Below are 19,447 nucleotides of genomic sequence, written 5' to 3'. Positions count from 1 at the left end.
ATTGAATTAAATAGATTCAACATTATACATAACATCATGTTTAATACATTTCTGTTTATAAATTTAGGTCACTAATTAATTTATAAAACAAATTTATTTACATACAATATTACATCCATTATTTTCATATCATTTTTTTTTATTCTTCATTTCCCACAACCCATTCCTAACAAATCTTTGTGCTGCATCCTTGTTTACACGAGGCATAAATGTATTCTTGTCATTAATTTGTTTTGCACGTGTCATAGACCTCTTTAAACGATCATTTTCTGACTTTATTTGATGCTTTGCTGGGTCAATTCCTAATTAGATACATATAAAATGAATACAATAAAAATCATACAATAATTTGTTTTATTTGAAATTATTGTACAATTATACTGCTTTTATTAGTACTTTACCTTCTGCACGCAAATACATCCAAAACACACTATTCAGGCAGTAAGACATCAATAGATTATACTGTATTTTATCTGTATCAGAAAGTTTTTCATACACTGCTGGATTTGCGGCATATTTAATTGTATCTTGAATTTTCGTCGTTGCATCACGGTATTGTTTAACTTTTGCAATAAGATCCACGTCATGCGATAGTTCTTCAAAATCTGCATCCATATTTATCTAAAGAGGTTATAATTTTTCCTTATATACATACACCATAAAAATTTTATAAAGTAAATAACCTATAACAAAAGTCAAACTAAAAAATACTTATCCTTTATTCTCAGTCTCAAGTTAGATGTTTAACATGGTTGGAATTTCAAGTTATGCGATAATATCACGGATAATACTAACCTGACTAGCTTTATAATCACATACTTGTTACGATACATACACGTGTATTGTACATGCAGATATATATTACCTAGAATTCATATATTTATTGTAAATCTTTTGTTAACTAGAATTACGATAGAAATAAGATAATTAAATTGCCTATACACATTCAAGATTGTAATAGGTATATATTTAAATGTAATAAAAATATAATGAAATAATAATAAATATTTACTATAAATCTATATAGTTTATAATTGTTTAATCACTTAGAGTTACAATAACTTCCTGACTTAATTTTCCTATTATTTAAAAGATTAGTATGTTATTTAAATATGCCAAGAATGTAACAAATAAATTCTTTAAGCTCTGGGGAATTACAGTTCCAAAATATACTTGACATCTTCTTTGCAAGTACATAATTCATGGAGAATCAAACAGCGAAACAGCTGATTCGTTTTACTGTAGAGCACATGTCGTGGTAGAGCGTTATAATATTACGTTACTTTTCATGCAAAGTAATGAGGTTTTAACAAAAATCTAAACACTTACGTCTTAAGAGAAACATATTACATGTATTTATTTGAAGGTGCGATGAAAAAGAAAGGATTGTAAGTTGTTTTTAAAGAAATTTTTGTCTAAGAAAAATGGCTGACCGTGATAGCGCATCTGAAAGCGACTCAAGCTCGATCGACGGAGGTCCGATAATGATGCCACCGTCTCCTGTAACTAGAGAACAACTTCAAAAAAGGATTGAGTCGTTACAACAGCATAATCGTGTTCTTAAAGTCGAGCTAGAAACATATAAATTAAGAGTAAAAGCGTTACAAGAAGAGAATCGTGGTCTTCGGCAAGCCTCTGTCATTATAGTAAGTTTCTTCTATATTTTTACTAAATAAATAATGTCCATTAATTTGCTAATTACATATGTTATTTAGCACAGAATATTTTTTGAAAATATATATTTTACTTTTGGTTACTCAAAATATTTAATTTTAGGTTAAATTAGAAACATTTGCTCAATATAAACTGTTTTTTATATAGTATTATTTCATTTTATAATCTATTTTATATAGTCATAATTTTTTATACATTCATTTTATATAATTGTGTTCCAATCTTCTATTTCTGTATAGTTTCTCATAATTTTTTATATTCAATGTATTAAAATGCATATAAAATTTAAATCTATAAAATGATTTCAGCTTTATATAATTTTACTACTATAATAAAAATTAGATATAAAAATCTTTTCTTAGAGTAAAATGATTTCTTGATTATAAAATAAACTACTTCTGCATTAAAAAAAGTTATAAATTATTTTTAATTTATGTATTTAAACAATATTTTTTGTTTTTATATTATTTATATTATTTGTTTGAAATCTAATAATTGGATAATAGAAATAATATTTGTATAGTTAATACATTAACGAAATTGTTTATAAAAACATAATTACAAATATATTTTTCAAATTAGTAGGGTTAAAAATGAATTATTCAACTATTGAACTTCATAATAACTTTGTTATATTTGAGGGAATTTGATAACAATTTTCAATCTTTGATTGTGCATATTTTCTATTGGCATTTTGACCTTTTTTTATTGGATTATATTATAGCAAGCTAAAGCTGAGCAGGAGGAGGAATTTATAAGTAATACGTTGTTAAAAAAAATCCAAGCACTTAAGAAAGAGAAAGAAACATTGGCGCACCATTATGAACAAGAAGAAGAATGTTTAACTAATGATTTGTCAAGAAAATTGAATCAATTGCGCCAAGAAAAATGTCGATTAGAACAAACTTTAGAACAAGAACAAGAATGTCTTGTGAACAAATTAATGAGGAAGATAGAAAAACTTGAAGCTGAGACACTTGCAAAACAAAGTAATCTAGAGCAGTTGCGTAGAGAAAAAGTAGAACTGGAAAACACACTTGAACAGGAGCAAGAAGCATTAGTAAATAAATTATGGAAAAGAATGGATAAATTGGAAGCAGAGAAGCGAATGCTGCAAATAAAATTAGATCAACCTGTATCAGATCCTGCTTCACCAAGAGAAATCAATAATGGTGATACTGCTACTAGTTTAAGTGCACATATTCAAACTCTAAGGAGTGAAGTAGCCAGACTAAGACATACATTGTTCATCTCACAACAAGAACGTAAGAATTTTTATCATATAATTAGATTTATTTATAGTTAATAAATATATTTTAAAATAAATTTTTATAAATATATTTTTATTACATCTAGAATTACATAAATTAATTTAATTATTGGAAAGAAAAGTAAAAATAGTAACATGAAATAATTTGATTGATTTATTTATATTTTGTTATTAGCTTCACATTTAATATAATGTTATGCTGTAACAGCAATACTGTATTATAGATAATTAGAATTTTCCAATTCTCTTGTACAGTGCTTAGGATATTAATAGATAAAAAATTAGAAGTAGCAAACTAAAAAAAGAATTAAGAGAGAATAGAAAAGAAAGATTGTAATAGAATAATAATTGTAATTAAAGGAAATAATTTATAATATAAAGTAATTATGCATATATACATATTTGAAATGATAATAGATATCATATACGAAATCGTTAAGTTTATAATAATGTTGTGAATTAATTAGTAATACTAAAATCATTTAATATCTTTATTTTTGTTAACTAACATTGTTGGATCTGTTTGTATTTTTATATTAGATACAGAGAAGATGCAACGATATGTAAACGAAGAGAAACAAATTCGTGAAGAAAATTTAAGACTTCAAAGAAAATTGCAGCTGGAAGTAGAACGTCGTGAAGCTTTATGTAGACATCTTTCAGAATCAGAGTCCAGGTAAATAATATTATATAGATTGTACAAATGTTTTAGTTCTATTACAAATTCATCTATTTGTTAGTTTGGAAATGGAAGAAGAACGGCACTACAATGAAATTGTGATGTCTGGTGGAAATATAAGAAATCGTACTGTTTCTAGCCCAGTGCCGTACAATCCTTCACCTAGTTCCTCTAGACCACTAAGTCCAGGTATAATATCCTTGTTTTATATAAAAATAAAGTAAATTTTCGACTTTTATGTTTCAATATTACGTGATCCCATATTTATTTAATATTTGTATAAATTTATTTTATTAACATATCAATATTGTTTATAAATAGGTTCATCAACTAGAGAGGGATTCAACACAAATCGATGTTATGCTTGTGGTCAACCTACTACAATTCCATTTGCAAGCTCATCACCACCTTCCACTGTAAGTTACATTTTATGGTTTTAATTAATCAAATAGTACTAAGTAATGTACAAATGTAATTTATGTGTATGAAACATTTAAAAATGACATTAATCTGGAATATTTAATTATATTTAAACAGGGTCACATTGTAACATCATCCAATAGACGCACATCAGATAGATTTATTAAACCTGCAATTCCACCAACTATTGTAAGTCCAAGTGGTCCGCCAATTGCCGCTAACACAGCTACAAACGTAACTAGCGGGTCACCAATGGATATTACTAAAACATAAGTCAGTTGAATTCATCTAATAATAAATATTTCATCGTGTATTCGTATAAAGTACTTTTTTGTTGATGCATTTTTGCTATGTGATTGTATGACATACTCAAAAGTTATTTTAAAGAGAGTTTCAGTTTTCAATATTTTAATCATTTCATTTTACAATCATAGTATAGCGCGCATGAATTAATTACAGAATATTCATAAAAATAAATAGTCTATAAATTGCTCTATACTTGGTATCAAATCGCTTAAATCTTTCTTGAAACATAAAATAGTATTTATATAAAAAAAAAAAATATTAATATAAATCACATATGAAATTCTGAGCTGCTTCAAATAGACTAGCAAAATGAAAATTAAAGGAAAAATCGCTCTTCTAATTTCCTTTGTGTATACTTTATTATTATTATTAACTTAATGCATCTTTTTTAAATCTTTGAAATAGTAATACAAGAGAAATATTTTTTACTTTAAGTACTTAGGTAATAGAAATAAATACTTCTGTAATGGTTACTATGTAACTTATTTAAATTTTAATATGTTTTTCTTATAATGTTAATTTTTTTGTAACATTATATGGCATAACATAATAGATAATAATATAATTTTGTTCAAGTTACACAATCATAATTTCGTATGATTAATACTTATAATGAAACTAGAAGAGCGATAATATATTTAAAATTAATATGCCTTAAAAAATATGCAATTATGATTAAAAAAAGACAGTTAACGAAAAAAGAGAATAAATAAAGTTATAAAATGGAAACTTTTTTAATTCTTTTTTCCAAAGAATATTGGATTTTGTATTATTTCAAATATGATTGGCTTAATGTTTTGTATACAATCACATATTGTGAGTATTTCATACGTAAGCATTTGTATGCTGTGTTTCAAATCGACGAAACTAATATTGTGAAATAACATCTACATGACATTGTTGCATTTAAATGCAATCATATTTAAAATGAAAAGATTATTATTATCAAATATGTTTCAAATATTTTATTGTGTTAGCAATGTTTCAAGTATTAATTGCATATTTCTATTCTTCAAATAATAATTATTTAATTCGATTTGTCAGACATACCATTATTTCATGCATGTAATATTTGTTCCATTTTAAAACAATAGTATATAAATATTGTTTTTTTTTTTTTGACAATATTTGTGTGTTAGTCAAATATTAAATTAGTATATTTTGCTCTTTAATCACAAAATTTACCATTTTGTAACATATGTCATGTATAATATATTTTCAATTGATATTTATATGAATGTGATAAAGTAAAGCATAATAATCTTGTGCTACATTTTATAATAATTTGAACATTATTATTTACTATTGGTGCTCAAAATGTCGCGAGATTTTTCAATTTGTTATTAACAATATGTTATGGGCAACATTTTTGTTCTTTGTCCAGTAATAAAGTAAAAGATATACAATTCAGCTTTTTAGTTTAAAAAAAAAGAAAAAAAAGAAAAAAGGAAAAAAAGAAATAAATTTAGTCTTCGCATTATAGAATTTCTTCTATGATACAATTTATATGTGTAATATTTGGGTATCATATGTGTCGCAATGTTAAATCATAAAATCATTAAAAAAGATGCAAATTGATATCAGAAAAGAAGTTAACTTAAAATCGAAAGAATACTGATGATTAAATGGTAAATATTTAACTATAGTAATAATAACAAAAATTAATACTTTTTTTAAGCTTTATAAAATAATGTTTCTCGAATACTCTACATATGAATAAAACGTTGCTACATTATATGGAATATAGATGTATTAATTGTCATATACATATAATGAAATTTTGTTAAAACAAGAAACTATTACTTATTAATAGTTATATACAGATATATTTCATTATTACATATTATGTACTTTACTTAAGCTTTCACGAAATACAGTCACTTTTTTGCTATTATTTTTGTAAAATTTATTGTTATCCTTATTTAAAATAAATACTATATTTATAATTTACTAAAATAGATTAAGGATTTACTATAGTTTCCTGATTGTAAAATTTGTGATTGGAATGTGTCGTTTCGGGAGTATTTTGAATCGCTAAAACCGAGAATACTGGTTATTTTTCACGGATATGAACGATTTTAAAAATTTATCCTGATGAACATTTGTCTGACAAAGGAGAGAACTTTAGAAATCCACGTAAACAGTTGCCGTGTGACAACCGGAAAATAAAAGGTAACCCAAACCTAATTTACTATTTCAGATGCATACAGAGTAAGCCGTACAGTATTAAGAACACCAAATTTTAAAAAACGTTTTATCAAAATCCATGAGAACGTCAACAAGTTGATCGAAAATTTGTACGCCTTATTTTTGTGAAAAACAACCCTCATTTTCAGCTTTAGCGACCTTAGAAATTTCTAAAAAGTATCATCCTAATCAAATATTTTACAGTCCCAACGCTATAATAGAATCTACCTTAAAATATGACATTTATTTAAATGTTTTAACAAACACAATATATTTAGTAAATATTGTACAATTATTCATACAGCACATTAAGGAAGAAGTAAAAATCGTATGTACATTTCAAAAGTTGTTTTTATCTATACATTGACAGTTTGAGAGCTAAGTTGTTTGTCATGTATGCTTATGCACAGCGAAGAATAATTTATGTGAAAAATTTTTATTTTGTCATCTTATAACATCTAATTTTTATATAGTATTACAGATGATATTATGTTATATCACTTCTTTTACAGGTAGCTACAACTAATCTTGCAATTATTAACCACATAATCAAAGAAATTGAATCTTCATGATAACAAGGCCAGCTTAATAAACTTTGTATTGGCCATAGCATACCTTTTGGCAAAATTATTACAGGTTTATTTCTGTATAGATATAGCAGAATCAACATTAATGAACCCTGAAAAAATGTTATGAATTACTAAGTATGTTATATTATAATAAATATAAGCAAACACTTACGTTTAATATACGAAAACCATATGTTACAGATATTTGTACCTTCATTCTGGAAGACAGTCTTTCATTTGCTAAATAATAAGTACATTACGATTAAAAGTGTTTTATAAAATGAACTTGACAATAAATAGTGCAAACAAATGAAAAATTTATACAGAACAGAAATTCAATGAGATGTAACTATTTTTATTTGTTTTTGTATTCAAATAATTATAAATTACAGATTTTTAATTGTTAACTTAAATTATTGCATACAAAAATTATAAAATATATATCTAATTTATTTCTTAATAATTGTATTAATTGTCTTACCTTTACATTATCTTACCTTTTTCTTTTAATGTACTTTCTAATTTATTATATTTACGTTGAAGTTTCGCATACTTTGAAAATTCATCTACCATAGATATCCCAATCATTTCTTGCTTCAAATTAATCAAATCATTTCGTAATTCTATATCATGTTTGTTTACTGTATATAAGTGAGACGTAATCTGCAAACGAATGATAATTTACAACAAATGTAATTAACAAATGTAATATGTAAACAATGTCCAGATACTTACATATTTTATTAAAGATGGGAAAATATATTCTAAAAGGCAACTTACAGTTGATATTATAAGTAAATTCATTTTATATTTTCAATAGAATAAATTTCATATTTCACAATATATTTTATCGAATATTAATCAAAATATAGCGTAAAACGTTATTTCTCGACTTTTAATGAAAGAAGCTTTAGAGGTTATAACATTTTTCAATTGCTTATGTCAACCTAAACATATGAAAAGATAAGCACTTAATAGATGGTCAGCACACGCTCGTGGGTCAGCATAATTATTCTAGGAAATTGATTGCAAGTTTTAAAGTTTTTTCTGGTTGGTATGCTAGCTAGAGTATTAATATATCATTGGTTTACCATTGTAACAGCACATAGTAATATAAAGATATAATGTCTTACTTCTACCTATATATATAATCTCTGTTTCTTTTACGAACACACACAATCTACACATATGATGTTTCGAGAAGAGTAAAGCATGCGGTGCGGTTAAATATGGATTTGTCGACAAATTATTTGGAAGATTTAGATGATACAGATAAAGATGTATCAGAGTCTCATAATAAACTTCTTGAAGCTGTATCACAGCTTGATAAAGGCCAAAGGTATGCACTTATGAATAAAGTTAATATATAATAATTATAATACATAATTTCTATTATTTTTGATGAAAAAAGATATGTGAAGGTATAAAAAAATAAGTATTTTATATTAATATAAATATAATACAATATAAAATGAGATAACATTTAATACATTTCTGAAATATGTCCTTAAATTTTTCATAGAGTAAAAAAGGTAGAACGAGGTGAACCTACATTAGAAGTATCAGAATTTCATTTAGTAAAAAGTGGAGTATTTGATCAAGATGCAGTTCATGTATACGATTTAGCTAAAGCTTTAGGAAAAAAAGGTCATCATCATGAAATTATCAGAAATTTACAAGCTATAAGGAAAAAAGTTCAAGTTTTACCAAAACCATTGGAGAAACCAGCAGCAGACAGGGTAAGAATTACTTTATTATATCAAATATTCATAAATAATATATATATATAACTGTTTAAATATAGTTATTGTTAATTATATTTTAGATAAAGAGAATAGTTGGTTTTAAAAATACAAAACAAGAATTAAAAAAATGGAACGCTGTAATAACAAGGAACAGGACAGCAGAATCGCTTCATTTTCCTTTAAATCAGTCATCAATACAATTTGAGCCATCTACGGAATTTGTTAAAAGATTTAGACTTCAATCAGATTTAGAGAAAGAACTTGCTGCATTAGAACCACAGAAAGAGAACCTTGAACAAAAGCATGATGAATTTTCCTTAACATTGAAGGAAGTTATTATGAAAAGAAAAGAAGCTGCCAGAATCAGAGCACAACAGGTTTGTACTAGAGTACTGAAGTGTTTATATTAAAATAGTTTAGCTACTGTTTATATGTAGTATATATATTTAATTCTTCTTTCTTTTTTTTCAGTCTTATAGAGAAGCAAAGGCTCATCGCCAAAATAAAATTAAAAGTAAAAAATTTCACCGTATTCAAAGAAAAGAAAACATAAAATTACAATTGAGAGAGTTTGAAGAATTACAGAAAACTAATCCAGAAGCTGCATTGGAAAAGCTTGAACAACTAGATAGAACTAGAGCAGAAGAGCGAATGACACTAAGGCATAAAAATACAGGGAAGTGGGCTAAATCTAAGCAAATTATGGCAAAATATGATAAAGAAGTAAGTATAGCATATACTGTAAAACTGTTAATTAGTTAATATACATAGAATAGAATAGTGTATTTAAAAAGATTAAATATTAATTGATTTTGAATTTAACACAATGTTGATATAACTATCTTTTATTATTTATTAAATAATAATATAATTGCAAATATTTATTAAAATTATTGAGGACAAACTATATGTTTTTGTAAATATTGTATATATATAAAAATGTATTTTTTCTTCAATATAATATAGTATTAATAATTTACTCTTAATGCTATTAGGCTCGACAAGAACTTGCACAACAATTATCAGTTGGTCGAGAATTAACTCAGAAATTAAGAAAATCAAATGATAGTGAAGAAGAAGATACAGGTGATGATACATTTGTACAAAAGCTTTTAGTTACTGATAAAGAAAATCCTTGGGTAGGGAATATCAAAACTGAATCAGAAATCAATGAATTTGTTAAAAGTTATCGTAAATATTGGGATGATCAAAATAAAAAGTTAGAAAATAAATTAGAAAATAAACAAACGGATAATTCATTAAAGGATACACAACCTGATGGTATTTTAAATGGTATGTTTACAAAAGTGATAGCATTATCAATAATATAAGTGATAGGATTATCAAAAATCTGTATTTTTTATTATTAAAATCTATTACACAGGCAAAGATACTGACGTTGATATAGACTTTCCTGAAACTCGAAACAATGAAAAGATACAAGAAGTTGTAAATTTTAGTGAGCAGACTATTTCATTAGCAGATACTAATTTGAAAGGTATGTTTGCAGATGTAAATCTATTAAGTAGCAGCTACAAATTTTATTAATGAATATCTCTTTCTCAGATAACAATAGTAATAATAAGCAGTCACTTGAAATTGACAGTCATAATGAAAATTTAACAATAACAGAATTTAACGTTGAAAATACAAAGAATAATTCACATAACAAAATTACACAAAAGGGCATATTAGATAATAATACAAAATCTAATAAAATAAATTCAAATAACGTTATAGCCACATCTAGTTGGATAGTGGAATCTATAGAAAATACTAACGTAGAAAGCGTCATTAATTCTTTGACGTCTAATATAACAAATAGTGAAAAAATAACTAAAATATTTGATTTCATGGAAGAAAAGATACAAGATCAGATTAAATTGAAACTTGAACGTGTTACTCAGAATTATGACAAAGTAAAAGTTAAGAAGAAAAGAAAATCTAGAAACATTGAATTTGAAGAAGATAATTTTGATGGCCTTGAAATGCAAGAGAAAAAACAAAAACCGACTTCAGATTTAGGTTTAGATGAAAGTGTTGACAAAAATAATTCAGAGGCAGATATCGAATTAGAAACAGTTAAAAAAATAAGACATGATAACACTTTATCTATACATAAATCAAATACTTCTTCTAAAGTAGAAATAGATCCAAATAAATACATAAACGTGAAACCTAAGCATCTACATACAGATATCCCAAATGATATTACTGGAGGTAATGATGTTTTAGATGACAGTGAAGATGAAGAAGAAAAACGTAATATAGTAAGTGAAGCATTTGCAGATGATGATGTCATAGAAGAGTTTAGGAGAGAAAAAGAAGAAGAGGTAAGTTAAAGAAATTGGTATTATGATACAGTATCAATTTTATCCAGAATCTTTCATAAATTATGATATCAAATCTATGTACAGGTGAAAAAGTCTCAATCTCAGGATATCGATTTAACTTTACCTGGATGGGGAAGTTGGGGTGGAAAAAATATTAAAATTTCAGGACGCAAAAAGAGACGTTTTATTTTAAAGGTACCTAAAGATTTACCTCGAAAAGATGAAAATAAAGGTGATGTAATAATATTTGAAGAAGATAATCCTAAAATAAAGGAACATCAGGTTAATGAATTGCCATATCCATTTTCAAGCGTTAATGATTATGAGGCTAGCATCAGAATGCCAATTGGAAGAAATTTTGTGTCTGAAAATTCTCATAGAAAACTAATTGATCCCTCTATTAAAACAAGTATGGGGAGGATTATTGAACCAATGACTGAAGATGTTTTAGTTAAAACAGGTGATAAAAGGAATCGAAAATTTATTCCTAAGAAAATAAATAAAAAGCAGAAGATACGACAAATAAAAGCGAATAAGCAACCAATAAAATACATTAGAAAAAATTATATTGTAAAAAAATCTTTCAAACAGAATCATTCTTTTTAAAATATATAGTATAAAATGTATGTAATATAATAATTTTATATTTCCTCCTTTTGCCTATTATTGGTTGTTGGTCAGTTGAATAAACAAATAAATAAATCGGATAAATAAAAGTAGATATTGATAATGAAATATGTACAGTGTAAAATGAATTATCTCAAGCATAGTTAATAGATATTAGTAAAAGCAATGGTTAGTATTAATTAGTATAAATTAAAAAGCAATAATTGAAGGTGAATGAAAATTGCTTCTAAGGAAATATTTAGTTTAAATGACTTTAAATGTATCTATTCAATCTTGAGAACCTAAATCGATTGAAATATGTGCCTCTAATCACATTCTAAAAGTTCATATAAATTTTGTACTTATTAATGATAGAATAACACTTGATTGATGCAGGTATATGTATGCCTTTTTCGGTTTCAATTTAGTTGAATATATAATATAGAATATACATAATATAGAATATTGAATCCCAGTTATGGCAAAAAATAAACAATTAACAGTACAGAAACGTTCTTCTATCATAATGTTGAAAGTTTAATAAAAATATCAATGTTTTCGAAAGTATCGTATTTTCAAGTATCGAAATACATATCGCAGTGTTTATATAAGTGAAAAAAATATATATTATATGTAATACATATATATATATGTAATATATATATAATATATAGTAAATTCAAATTTTATGTATTGAAAATAGAAGAATGAATAGAGATATATTTTAAATATAATCGTTTGATGCGCATGCGCCAAAAAGTAGTTTGTGATTGGCAGAACGATGAATATACGCATCCAATAGAGATAGTAGGTAAAAAAGAGCATCGTACAAAGGAGTAGGAAAAAGATGGGAACTACCATATTGCGCACGCGAACGAGAGGGAGAGAGATAGAAACCACCGCCAATATGATTACTCGATCACTTGTTCTCAGTAGTAAAGCAAAGTTCGGTGAGACTGTTCGTTTATCGTACATTTGGAGCGAAACACAAACTCAAGAAGGAAATTTTTGTTTGTTTTCACATATATCGTAGTTGTGAATAAAATTTTGTGCCTCTAAAGGATGGCAGCCACCAAAGACGACAGCACCGACAGTGTGCAATTTTTCGAAGGAGTGGAGAAACTCCTTGAGATTTGGTTCACAAGCAGCAATAGCGTAAACAGAAAGCAGGGCGATCTTAGGCAGATTCCTCGGTGAGTTGAAATATGCTATCTCTCTCATATTTAATCAACTGTTTCCTCTAGTCGTAGCAATCTTTTAAATTTAATCATATAATTTTATGTAAAATTTCATCATAACTTATTATATTCCACGTAATATTTTGCATAATACGGTTTAATAAAAATATTCAAATTTTTAGTTATATTCGAACGTCAATTTATTTACGAAAGCGTAATGCAATTGGAGATATTATAAATATTAAAAATTGATCAATGACATATAATTTTATTCGAAATAAATGTTTTGATAAAATAAAACCGGCCTGGCAACCATGACCATATCGCCGGTACCTTGTGATATAGTGTTCTGGTCATAATCGTCAGTACGCTTAACCTAACACTCATTTGAGGATTAGTTTCTCACGTGTGTTAATATTTTGGACAGGAAAATAGAAAACTATTAATTTGTAACATTTCGCATGAATTATCATTGTTTTACTTTGATTAAATTGTTGAATATTGCAGTCGGTGTTTGACTTAAAAAAAAATGATTTTGTTGGAGAAATATTCGGCGCACTACATTGAATACATTGAATTTTACAGTAATATATATATGTCGTGTTTTTTGGCGAAGATCGATGCGCCCACCTTCTCTTCTCGTTCCAGTAATACCGACCGCTTAAAGCGAGGCTACGAGACTTTGATATGTATATACATCGCTTTATCTCCTTATTTTAAATTGAATATAAATAGACATAAGCACCGATGCGATTTCCCTTTTTTCTGGTACTTTACTAGCATTTAGAGTAAAGCATTGGTTGAAAAAAACGATAATTTGTAGGTGTCAATTTTTACGTTGACCATAAACATTTTCTTAATTTTTTAAATCGAATATAAATTAATGTCACACATAATGACGCGTGTTTTTTTCAAGATTAATGCGAAATATACAAATCATGTACAACAATTAGCATAGGTAGACAACCGAAAATTGTGGTACTATCATATTATTACAGGAAATTGTAATATTATAAAGTATAATTAAAATTTAATCTAGGGAAGAATTATATTGCTTGATATATAGTATTATCATGTAATTTGTAATACATATCTATTGTCTTAAAATATATTGCATGATAGTGATTTATTTAATTAAATAATTTAGTGAACATGCGATGATAACGTAGGCTTGATAGGGTGGTATTTACTGGTTAATCAATTTTTAACAGGAAATAAATGCAACTTACATGAAGAAGTATGATAATTAGAATATTATTTTTTACTTTTTATCTTTTACTTTGTTAACATTTTATTAGTACTTTTGAGAAACGCAAATTATATAGTTATTTAGAATACATTTGTATAATTTATGTAACATTTGCATATAAATATATTTTCACCTAATTGAGAATCAAACTATGTCAAATAAATATTATTAAAATATTTCAAATTTTCACTTTAATAAACCGTGTATGCATTTATCGGACAGAAATAAACAGAAATTGCAGGAATATGAAATGTTATTATCAATTTCGAAACTTATGCAATAATTGCATTTTTGTATTACTTAACGTGTAAATTATAAAAAATTTTATATTATATGTATAAATTCTATTAAATAATTGATAAATGTTTTATAACATACTAATAATTATCCTTTTATTGATAATCGTGAATTATAAATATAATACTCACATTCATTACGCACGTTTTGTATATAGTTATTCTATATCTACATGAGAAGAGTTTAAAGCTATGCACAGACAGTGTGAGGCAGACCCATAAGGCTGCTGCCTCACCTCATATGTAGCTACCTCGCTCGAGTTACCTCGTGCCGTACTGTAGACGTAGAACGTAGAGTGCGCAACGCAGGGTGAGTAGCAGTTACGCTTTAGACAAAGTCGTTTCAATGCACGTTCAAACGAAGGAGCTGTGAGGCACCTCTGATCTCACCAAAAACCAACCATTGTTTACTTGTTCCGAGGCAGCCTCACCGTAAGATACATTTCGATACGAGGCAGGTACTTATACGCCTCGCACTGTATGTACATAGCTTAAGAGACTTATATTTTGCATTCAATGAGAAGCTACCATGAAAGCCTTTAACAGAAAAATATCTCAAGTTAATTATTATCATTTTGTAAAAAAATAGTATAAAAAATATGTGAAAATAGTTTATACATGAAAAAAGAAATGAATGATGCCAAAAAAAGGATAGCGTAATACAAAGTGAATGTTATTTAATTTATATAATTTATATATTATATATAAATAATATATAAAATATACATTATTTTACGAGGAAATGAAAATGGAAAGAGTATTTGTTAGGACGTTACAGCAACACTAGGCAGCATTATAATTTCCTCAGAGAGAAAATAAAACTAATTATTTATATAGAACTTTATGTTGTTATAAAAGCTTAAATTTTAATATAATCTAAATTTCCAAATAAATTTTGATCGAAATAATAAATTAAAAAGAAAGTGATATTTTATTGGTAAATTGTGTAGTAGAAACTTCAATGTTTGTTTATTTTATATTCAATGAACTCGTACTTGCTGTTATACCTACAAATTAGAAAATTTAACATTTATCTATTTTTTGTATTTCGAAATGTTTGAAAAGCATGTCGGATTTTGAAGTTCAGTGTAATAAATTTTATGTTTGTAGAAATATATTGCCATTATTGACGTTATATTCTTTTAAATTATTTTCCTAGTTATTTTTTCTAGTGTTGTTTTCTAGTTTATCTTTTTCCATGTATTTGTTCGATAATTTGTATTAATTCTGCAAGTACAATAATGTAATTATTATTATTATAACTATTATTGTTATTTTTATTATTTAATTATTAATTTTATTTCCTAATATTTGTATCTACGTTAGTAAACATTGCTTCTTGATGATTACTGTATTTATTAATATCACATTAATTTTCAACGTGCTGTACTACATGATTTTACACTTATATGAAATACCAAAGGATTTCGTTATACACGTTATATATTTATCTCTTGTAGTAATGCATAAGAACACAAGACAGTAGACCAACTATAAATTTTTATACTTAGACGAACTAAACGTGTTGGCAAGCACAAACGGAAAATATGCAGAAGTGTATATTACAGTACAGTATATGCAGAGAGTTTTACTCTTTGTTCCTTGTTTTGCATACAAAATCTTTCATTTCGTACTTACAAATTGTTACAAAGAATATTACAGTTTTAATTTCTTCAAATTTACTCTAAATAAAGTAAATTATGGAAAGCTTTTTACTTCGTCAGGAAGACAATTAACTTCTCAAAATTAATTATCTCTTTATTTGTTTCATCTTAATATTTTAATATTCGAACGTTTCTATTACCGCCACATTTCACACAACAACATTCATAAATATGTATATTGAAACATATTAAGTAAATAAAATAAAATTAAATGGGAGATATATGTCTTTGAAAACAGGAACAGATTTAAGAAAACAAATATAAGTAAATTTGAAGTTAAACGAATAGTCATATATAGAAATATACATTGCTTCTACATTTAGTAAAATGCAACATCATCAACATTCAGTTACTTCAATTACTTTACTTTACATTTTGTAACAAAATAAAAATCTGTAACATCTGTAACATTTTATAACGGATTAAATAAATAGTTTGTTTTAAACATTATCCAAGCTCCATGCTATTCATATTCGCTTGTTAAATGCAATGTTTGATATCATTTTTCATTTTGATTTAATAATAAAACGTTTATAGAATCACAAGTATACACATGTATGTATATACAAAAATGCAAAAATATACGTTGTAATGTAATACAGTTAATTTACACATGTTATAATTTAATGATATAGAATGATTAGAAATCATATTTGCCCACAAGCATTTTATACATTGCATATTAAGCTAAATATTCTGACGTAATCAATAAACTAAATGCATTTGACGAAATTAATTACGTAAATATAGATATAAGTAAAAAATTGTTTCGAATAAATCTAAATGTCTAGAGATAATTAAGAGATTCATTGAAATATTGGATTTTTTAGGCAATCGAAGTAAGTGTAAAATATCAAAAGATAGAATTCAGGGTCAAGGAGAAATCTATTTTATTATTTTTCGACACCTGCACAGCACATATATTTTAATAGTATTTATCATTTGAATGCTAGTCGTGTAAAATGTGACGGTAATAGAAACGTTTGAATATTAAAATATTTTAAGTGAAATGAAACGAATAAAGAAATAATTAATTTCAGGAAATTCATGTCCTCTCTATTATTTAGCCCCGTTCAGTTTGAAATTAGCCAAGTTCGAGTATACTTGACAAATTTCCAAACTCGATTTTCTCGAAACGAAATATTATGTTAAAAAATTTTATTCTATACTTTCGACCATGAAGTGGAAGCACTATTGAGTGTTATCCACGCGCACACGATACCCACATTATCATATTATACATATTATAATTTGTTGGTTGGCTCAATAGAGTCAGTTGTAAGTGTAATATATATATATTTAAAAAAATTTTTTTCGATTTATGTTTTCACGTAGAATCACCCTATTGCCGATTGTATCACGATTGTTAGGACACATTATATATTGTATCGACGTATTATATCAAATATCATTATGAGAAAATTATATAATTTTTCATGTTCTTAGAATTTCGTCTAAGAATTTCCTCTAACAATTTTCTCTAACTATTATTAATCTCGTATACGAATTAAATTTCGATCGATTCGCACAGCTATCCTTATCTTTTCACGTATGTAAATATCATCATTATAATTTCTGCATTGTTTATATTCGAATTGTAAATGAACTGATATTATTACCAGATTCTTATCGTTATGACTATTTCATGTATGCTATAAAAATTATAACTGGTTATAGTAATACCGTAGTTTACCTTTTCTTTTTGTATTGATAATCCGTGAATGACAAAATTGTTAATTGATTCTCTATGATAAAATGTTAATTAAGTAATATGCTAGCTTACTCCGTAAAATAATTCAGATATATATATTTTTATTCTCTATTTAACACCAAAAAGTGAAATTTATTATTTTTCTGAATACGAGATTTACCTTGTACGTATTTTGTATTTGTATTTATTGCATCATCCGTATATTATTCAATGTTTTTCGCATATACCTTTTGGAGCATATATAGTTTAAATTAATGGACTAATTACATAAATGTTCACAAGAATCAGTCGATTGAATATTGAATAATTATGAATAATTATTAATAATATTGAATTATCGTTTATGAATGATACTCAACTCCTCGTGAATATACGTTTCTTTACGTATTACTCTTTAAAATAACTAACACGACAGATAATAAAAGAAAACACTTAATAGACGATATTTAAGATTCATTTCCATATAAATTTATATTGATCAAAGATAAAATTTTATTTCAGATGGAAGTGGCAATCGTTACTAAAAATCGTTCGTTGTGAGATTATCAGCATTTGTCGCACCGAGCATGTGGATGCTTATGTTCTCAGGTAAACTATATATAAATACTTCATATCTTTCTTACATGTTTAGTTTAAAAATTTACACTTATGCAATCTTAAAATATTGTATATCGTTGCACGTGGGTTATTAGTAGATTTTGGATTTTTACGCATTTATACAAAATTTTAAAGTGCAAGAATGAACAGAATGTACGTAATAAGCATAAACATATAAAATAGCCAAAATATAGTACACGTTATAATATTTAATAAATAAAACGATTGTCTATATCCAAGTTTCAATATTTTACCAAGTTTCTTATCCAAGTTTCAAGTTTTTAATATGATTTTACATAAATATCCGCATTTCACTTATTAGTAATTTATAACAGTTGAATCAGTTAATCATATGAATCAGATATAATCACAGTGTTTTATTTTACTCTTCGATGACAAATATCTGGAAGAATATGGAAGATGCGAAAAAATATTTTAGACAAAGGTTGTAGCATATCAAGGAAAACAGATGATGCTGATATTGACTTTGTGATAATCTTGAGGAGTCCTATGAAGGTCAACTTCAAATTTTTAAATAGGATCTTATATAAATAGAAAGATAAACTCTATTTATAGTCTCACTAACTAATAAGTGGAACTTCGTTTTATTAAATTTTTTCGTCATTTATCTTTCTATTTAAATTGATGTTACTCTTGTAAATATTACAAACTTATTTCTATATGCATAGCCGCAAAAAATATCCAAACACTTTTCTACTTTTCATAGAATATAACGTAATGAAAAACTGCGAGATAAAAAGACCTCTGACTAATTCTATTCTTTATGATCGGGTATGAAAACATTGATTTTTAAAAACTAATATTTAATAGATATAAAAAGTAAATGTTGTAATGTTATAAATGTAAAACTAATGTGTTCATAATAACGTTGTAAAATTGTTTTATTGTTTAAAAAGCTCTTTATGTAAGCTATATAAATCGAATAGAAAAAGTTCTAAACAG

General features: G+C 26.1%; 5 protein-coding genes across 8 annotated transcripts in view; 3 read left to right on the top strand and 2 right to left on the bottom strand.

The window, feature by feature from the left end:
• Nucleotides 1–75: 75 nt before the first annotated feature.
• LOC126924740 (nuclear nucleic acid-binding protein C1D-like) lies at nucleotides 76–1,476 on the bottom strand. 4 transcript variants are annotated; one of them, XM_050739568.1, is made up of 4 exons: nucleotides 1,330–1,476; nucleotides 796–865; nucleotides 402–683; nucleotides 76–302 (listed from the first exon to the last, which is right to left on the bottom strand). In XM_050739568.1, exons 3-4 carry the CDS (start codon nucleotides 613–615, stop codon nucleotides 130–132), a joined length of 387 nt encoding a protein of 128 aa, XP_050595525.1. In that variant the 5' UTR covers nucleotides 616–683; nucleotides 796–865; nucleotides 1,330–1,476; the 3' UTR covers nucleotides 76–129. The 4 variants fall into 4 exon arrangements, with proteins under 4 accessions (XP_050595525.1, XP_050595529.1, XP_050595507.1 ...); XM_050739572.1 differs by having other exon boundaries at nucleotides 402–621; XM_050739550.1 differs by lacking the exon at nucleotides 1,330–1,476 and adding an exon at nucleotides 1,013–1,159.
• On the top strand, nucleotides 1,425–6,243 carry LOC126924658 (coiled-coil domain-containing protein 6). The gene is made up of 6 exons (XM_050739350.1): nucleotides 1,425–1,646; nucleotides 2,399–2,939; nucleotides 3,485–3,620; nucleotides 3,685–3,812; nucleotides 3,945–4,039; nucleotides 4,161–6,243. The coding sequence occupies exons 1-6, from the start codon at nucleotides 1,425–1,427 to the stop codon at nucleotides 4,314–4,316; spliced, it is 1,278 nt and encodes a 425-aa protein (XP_050595307.1). The 3' UTR covers nucleotides 4,317–6,243.
• Nucleotides 6,244–6,761: 518 nt separating this feature from the next.
• Nucleotides 6,762–8,210, bottom strand: LOC126924730 (guided entry of tail-anchored proteins factor 1-like). Its single transcript, XM_050739523.1, has 4 exons — nucleotides 7,841–8,210; nucleotides 7,603–7,768; nucleotides 7,278–7,345; nucleotides 6,762–7,215 (listed from the first exon to the last, which is right to left on the bottom strand). The coding sequence occupies exons 1-4, from the start codon at nucleotides 7,907–7,909 to the stop codon at nucleotides 7,024–7,026; spliced, it is 495 nt and encodes a 164-aa protein (XP_050595480.1). The 5' UTR covers nucleotides 7,910–8,210; the 3' UTR covers nucleotides 6,762–7,023.
• A 45-nt stretch (nucleotides 8,211–8,255) lies between these two features.
• On the top strand, nucleotides 8,256–11,809 carry LOC126924517 (U3 small nucleolar RNA-associated protein 14 homolog C). Its single transcript, XM_050739096.1, has 8 exons — nucleotides 8,256–8,444; nucleotides 8,628–8,844; nucleotides 8,931–9,227; nucleotides 9,322–9,573; nucleotides 9,846–10,143; nucleotides 10,235–10,348; nucleotides 10,417–11,183; nucleotides 11,268–11,809. The coding sequence occupies exons 1-8, from the start codon at nucleotides 8,335–8,337 to the stop codon at nucleotides 11,787–11,789; spliced, it is 2,577 nt and encodes an 858-aa protein (XP_050595053.1). The 5' UTR covers nucleotides 8,256–8,334; the 3' UTR covers nucleotides 11,790–11,809.
• An 860-nt stretch (nucleotides 11,810–12,669) lies between these two features.
• LOC126924660 (S-adenosylmethionine decarboxylase proenzyme) overlaps nucleotides 12,670–19,447 on the top strand; it is a 29,572-nt gene continuing 22,794 nt past the window's right edge. The window contains exons 1-2 of the mRNA XM_050739365.1: nucleotides 12,670–12,982; nucleotides 18,389–18,475. Of these exons, the coding sequence (XP_050595322.1) occupies nucleotides 12,852–12,982; nucleotides 18,389–18,475 (218 nt within the window). The 5' untranslated portion in view covers nucleotides 12,670–12,851. The remainder of the gene's footprint in view (nucleotides 12,983–18,388; nucleotides 18,476–19,447) is intronic.

The sequence above is a fragment of the Bombus affinis genome, chromosome 2 (genome assembly GCF_024516045.1).
Source record: "Bombus affinis isolate iyBomAffi1 chromosome 2, iyBomAffi1.2, whole genome shotgun sequence".
Taxonomy (NCBI): Eukaryota; Metazoa; Arthropoda; class Insecta; order Hymenoptera; family Apidae; genus Bombus; species Bombus affinis.
The sequence above is the reverse complement of the archived record's forward strand: the minus strand, read 5'-3'. Positions and strand labels throughout refer to the sequence as shown.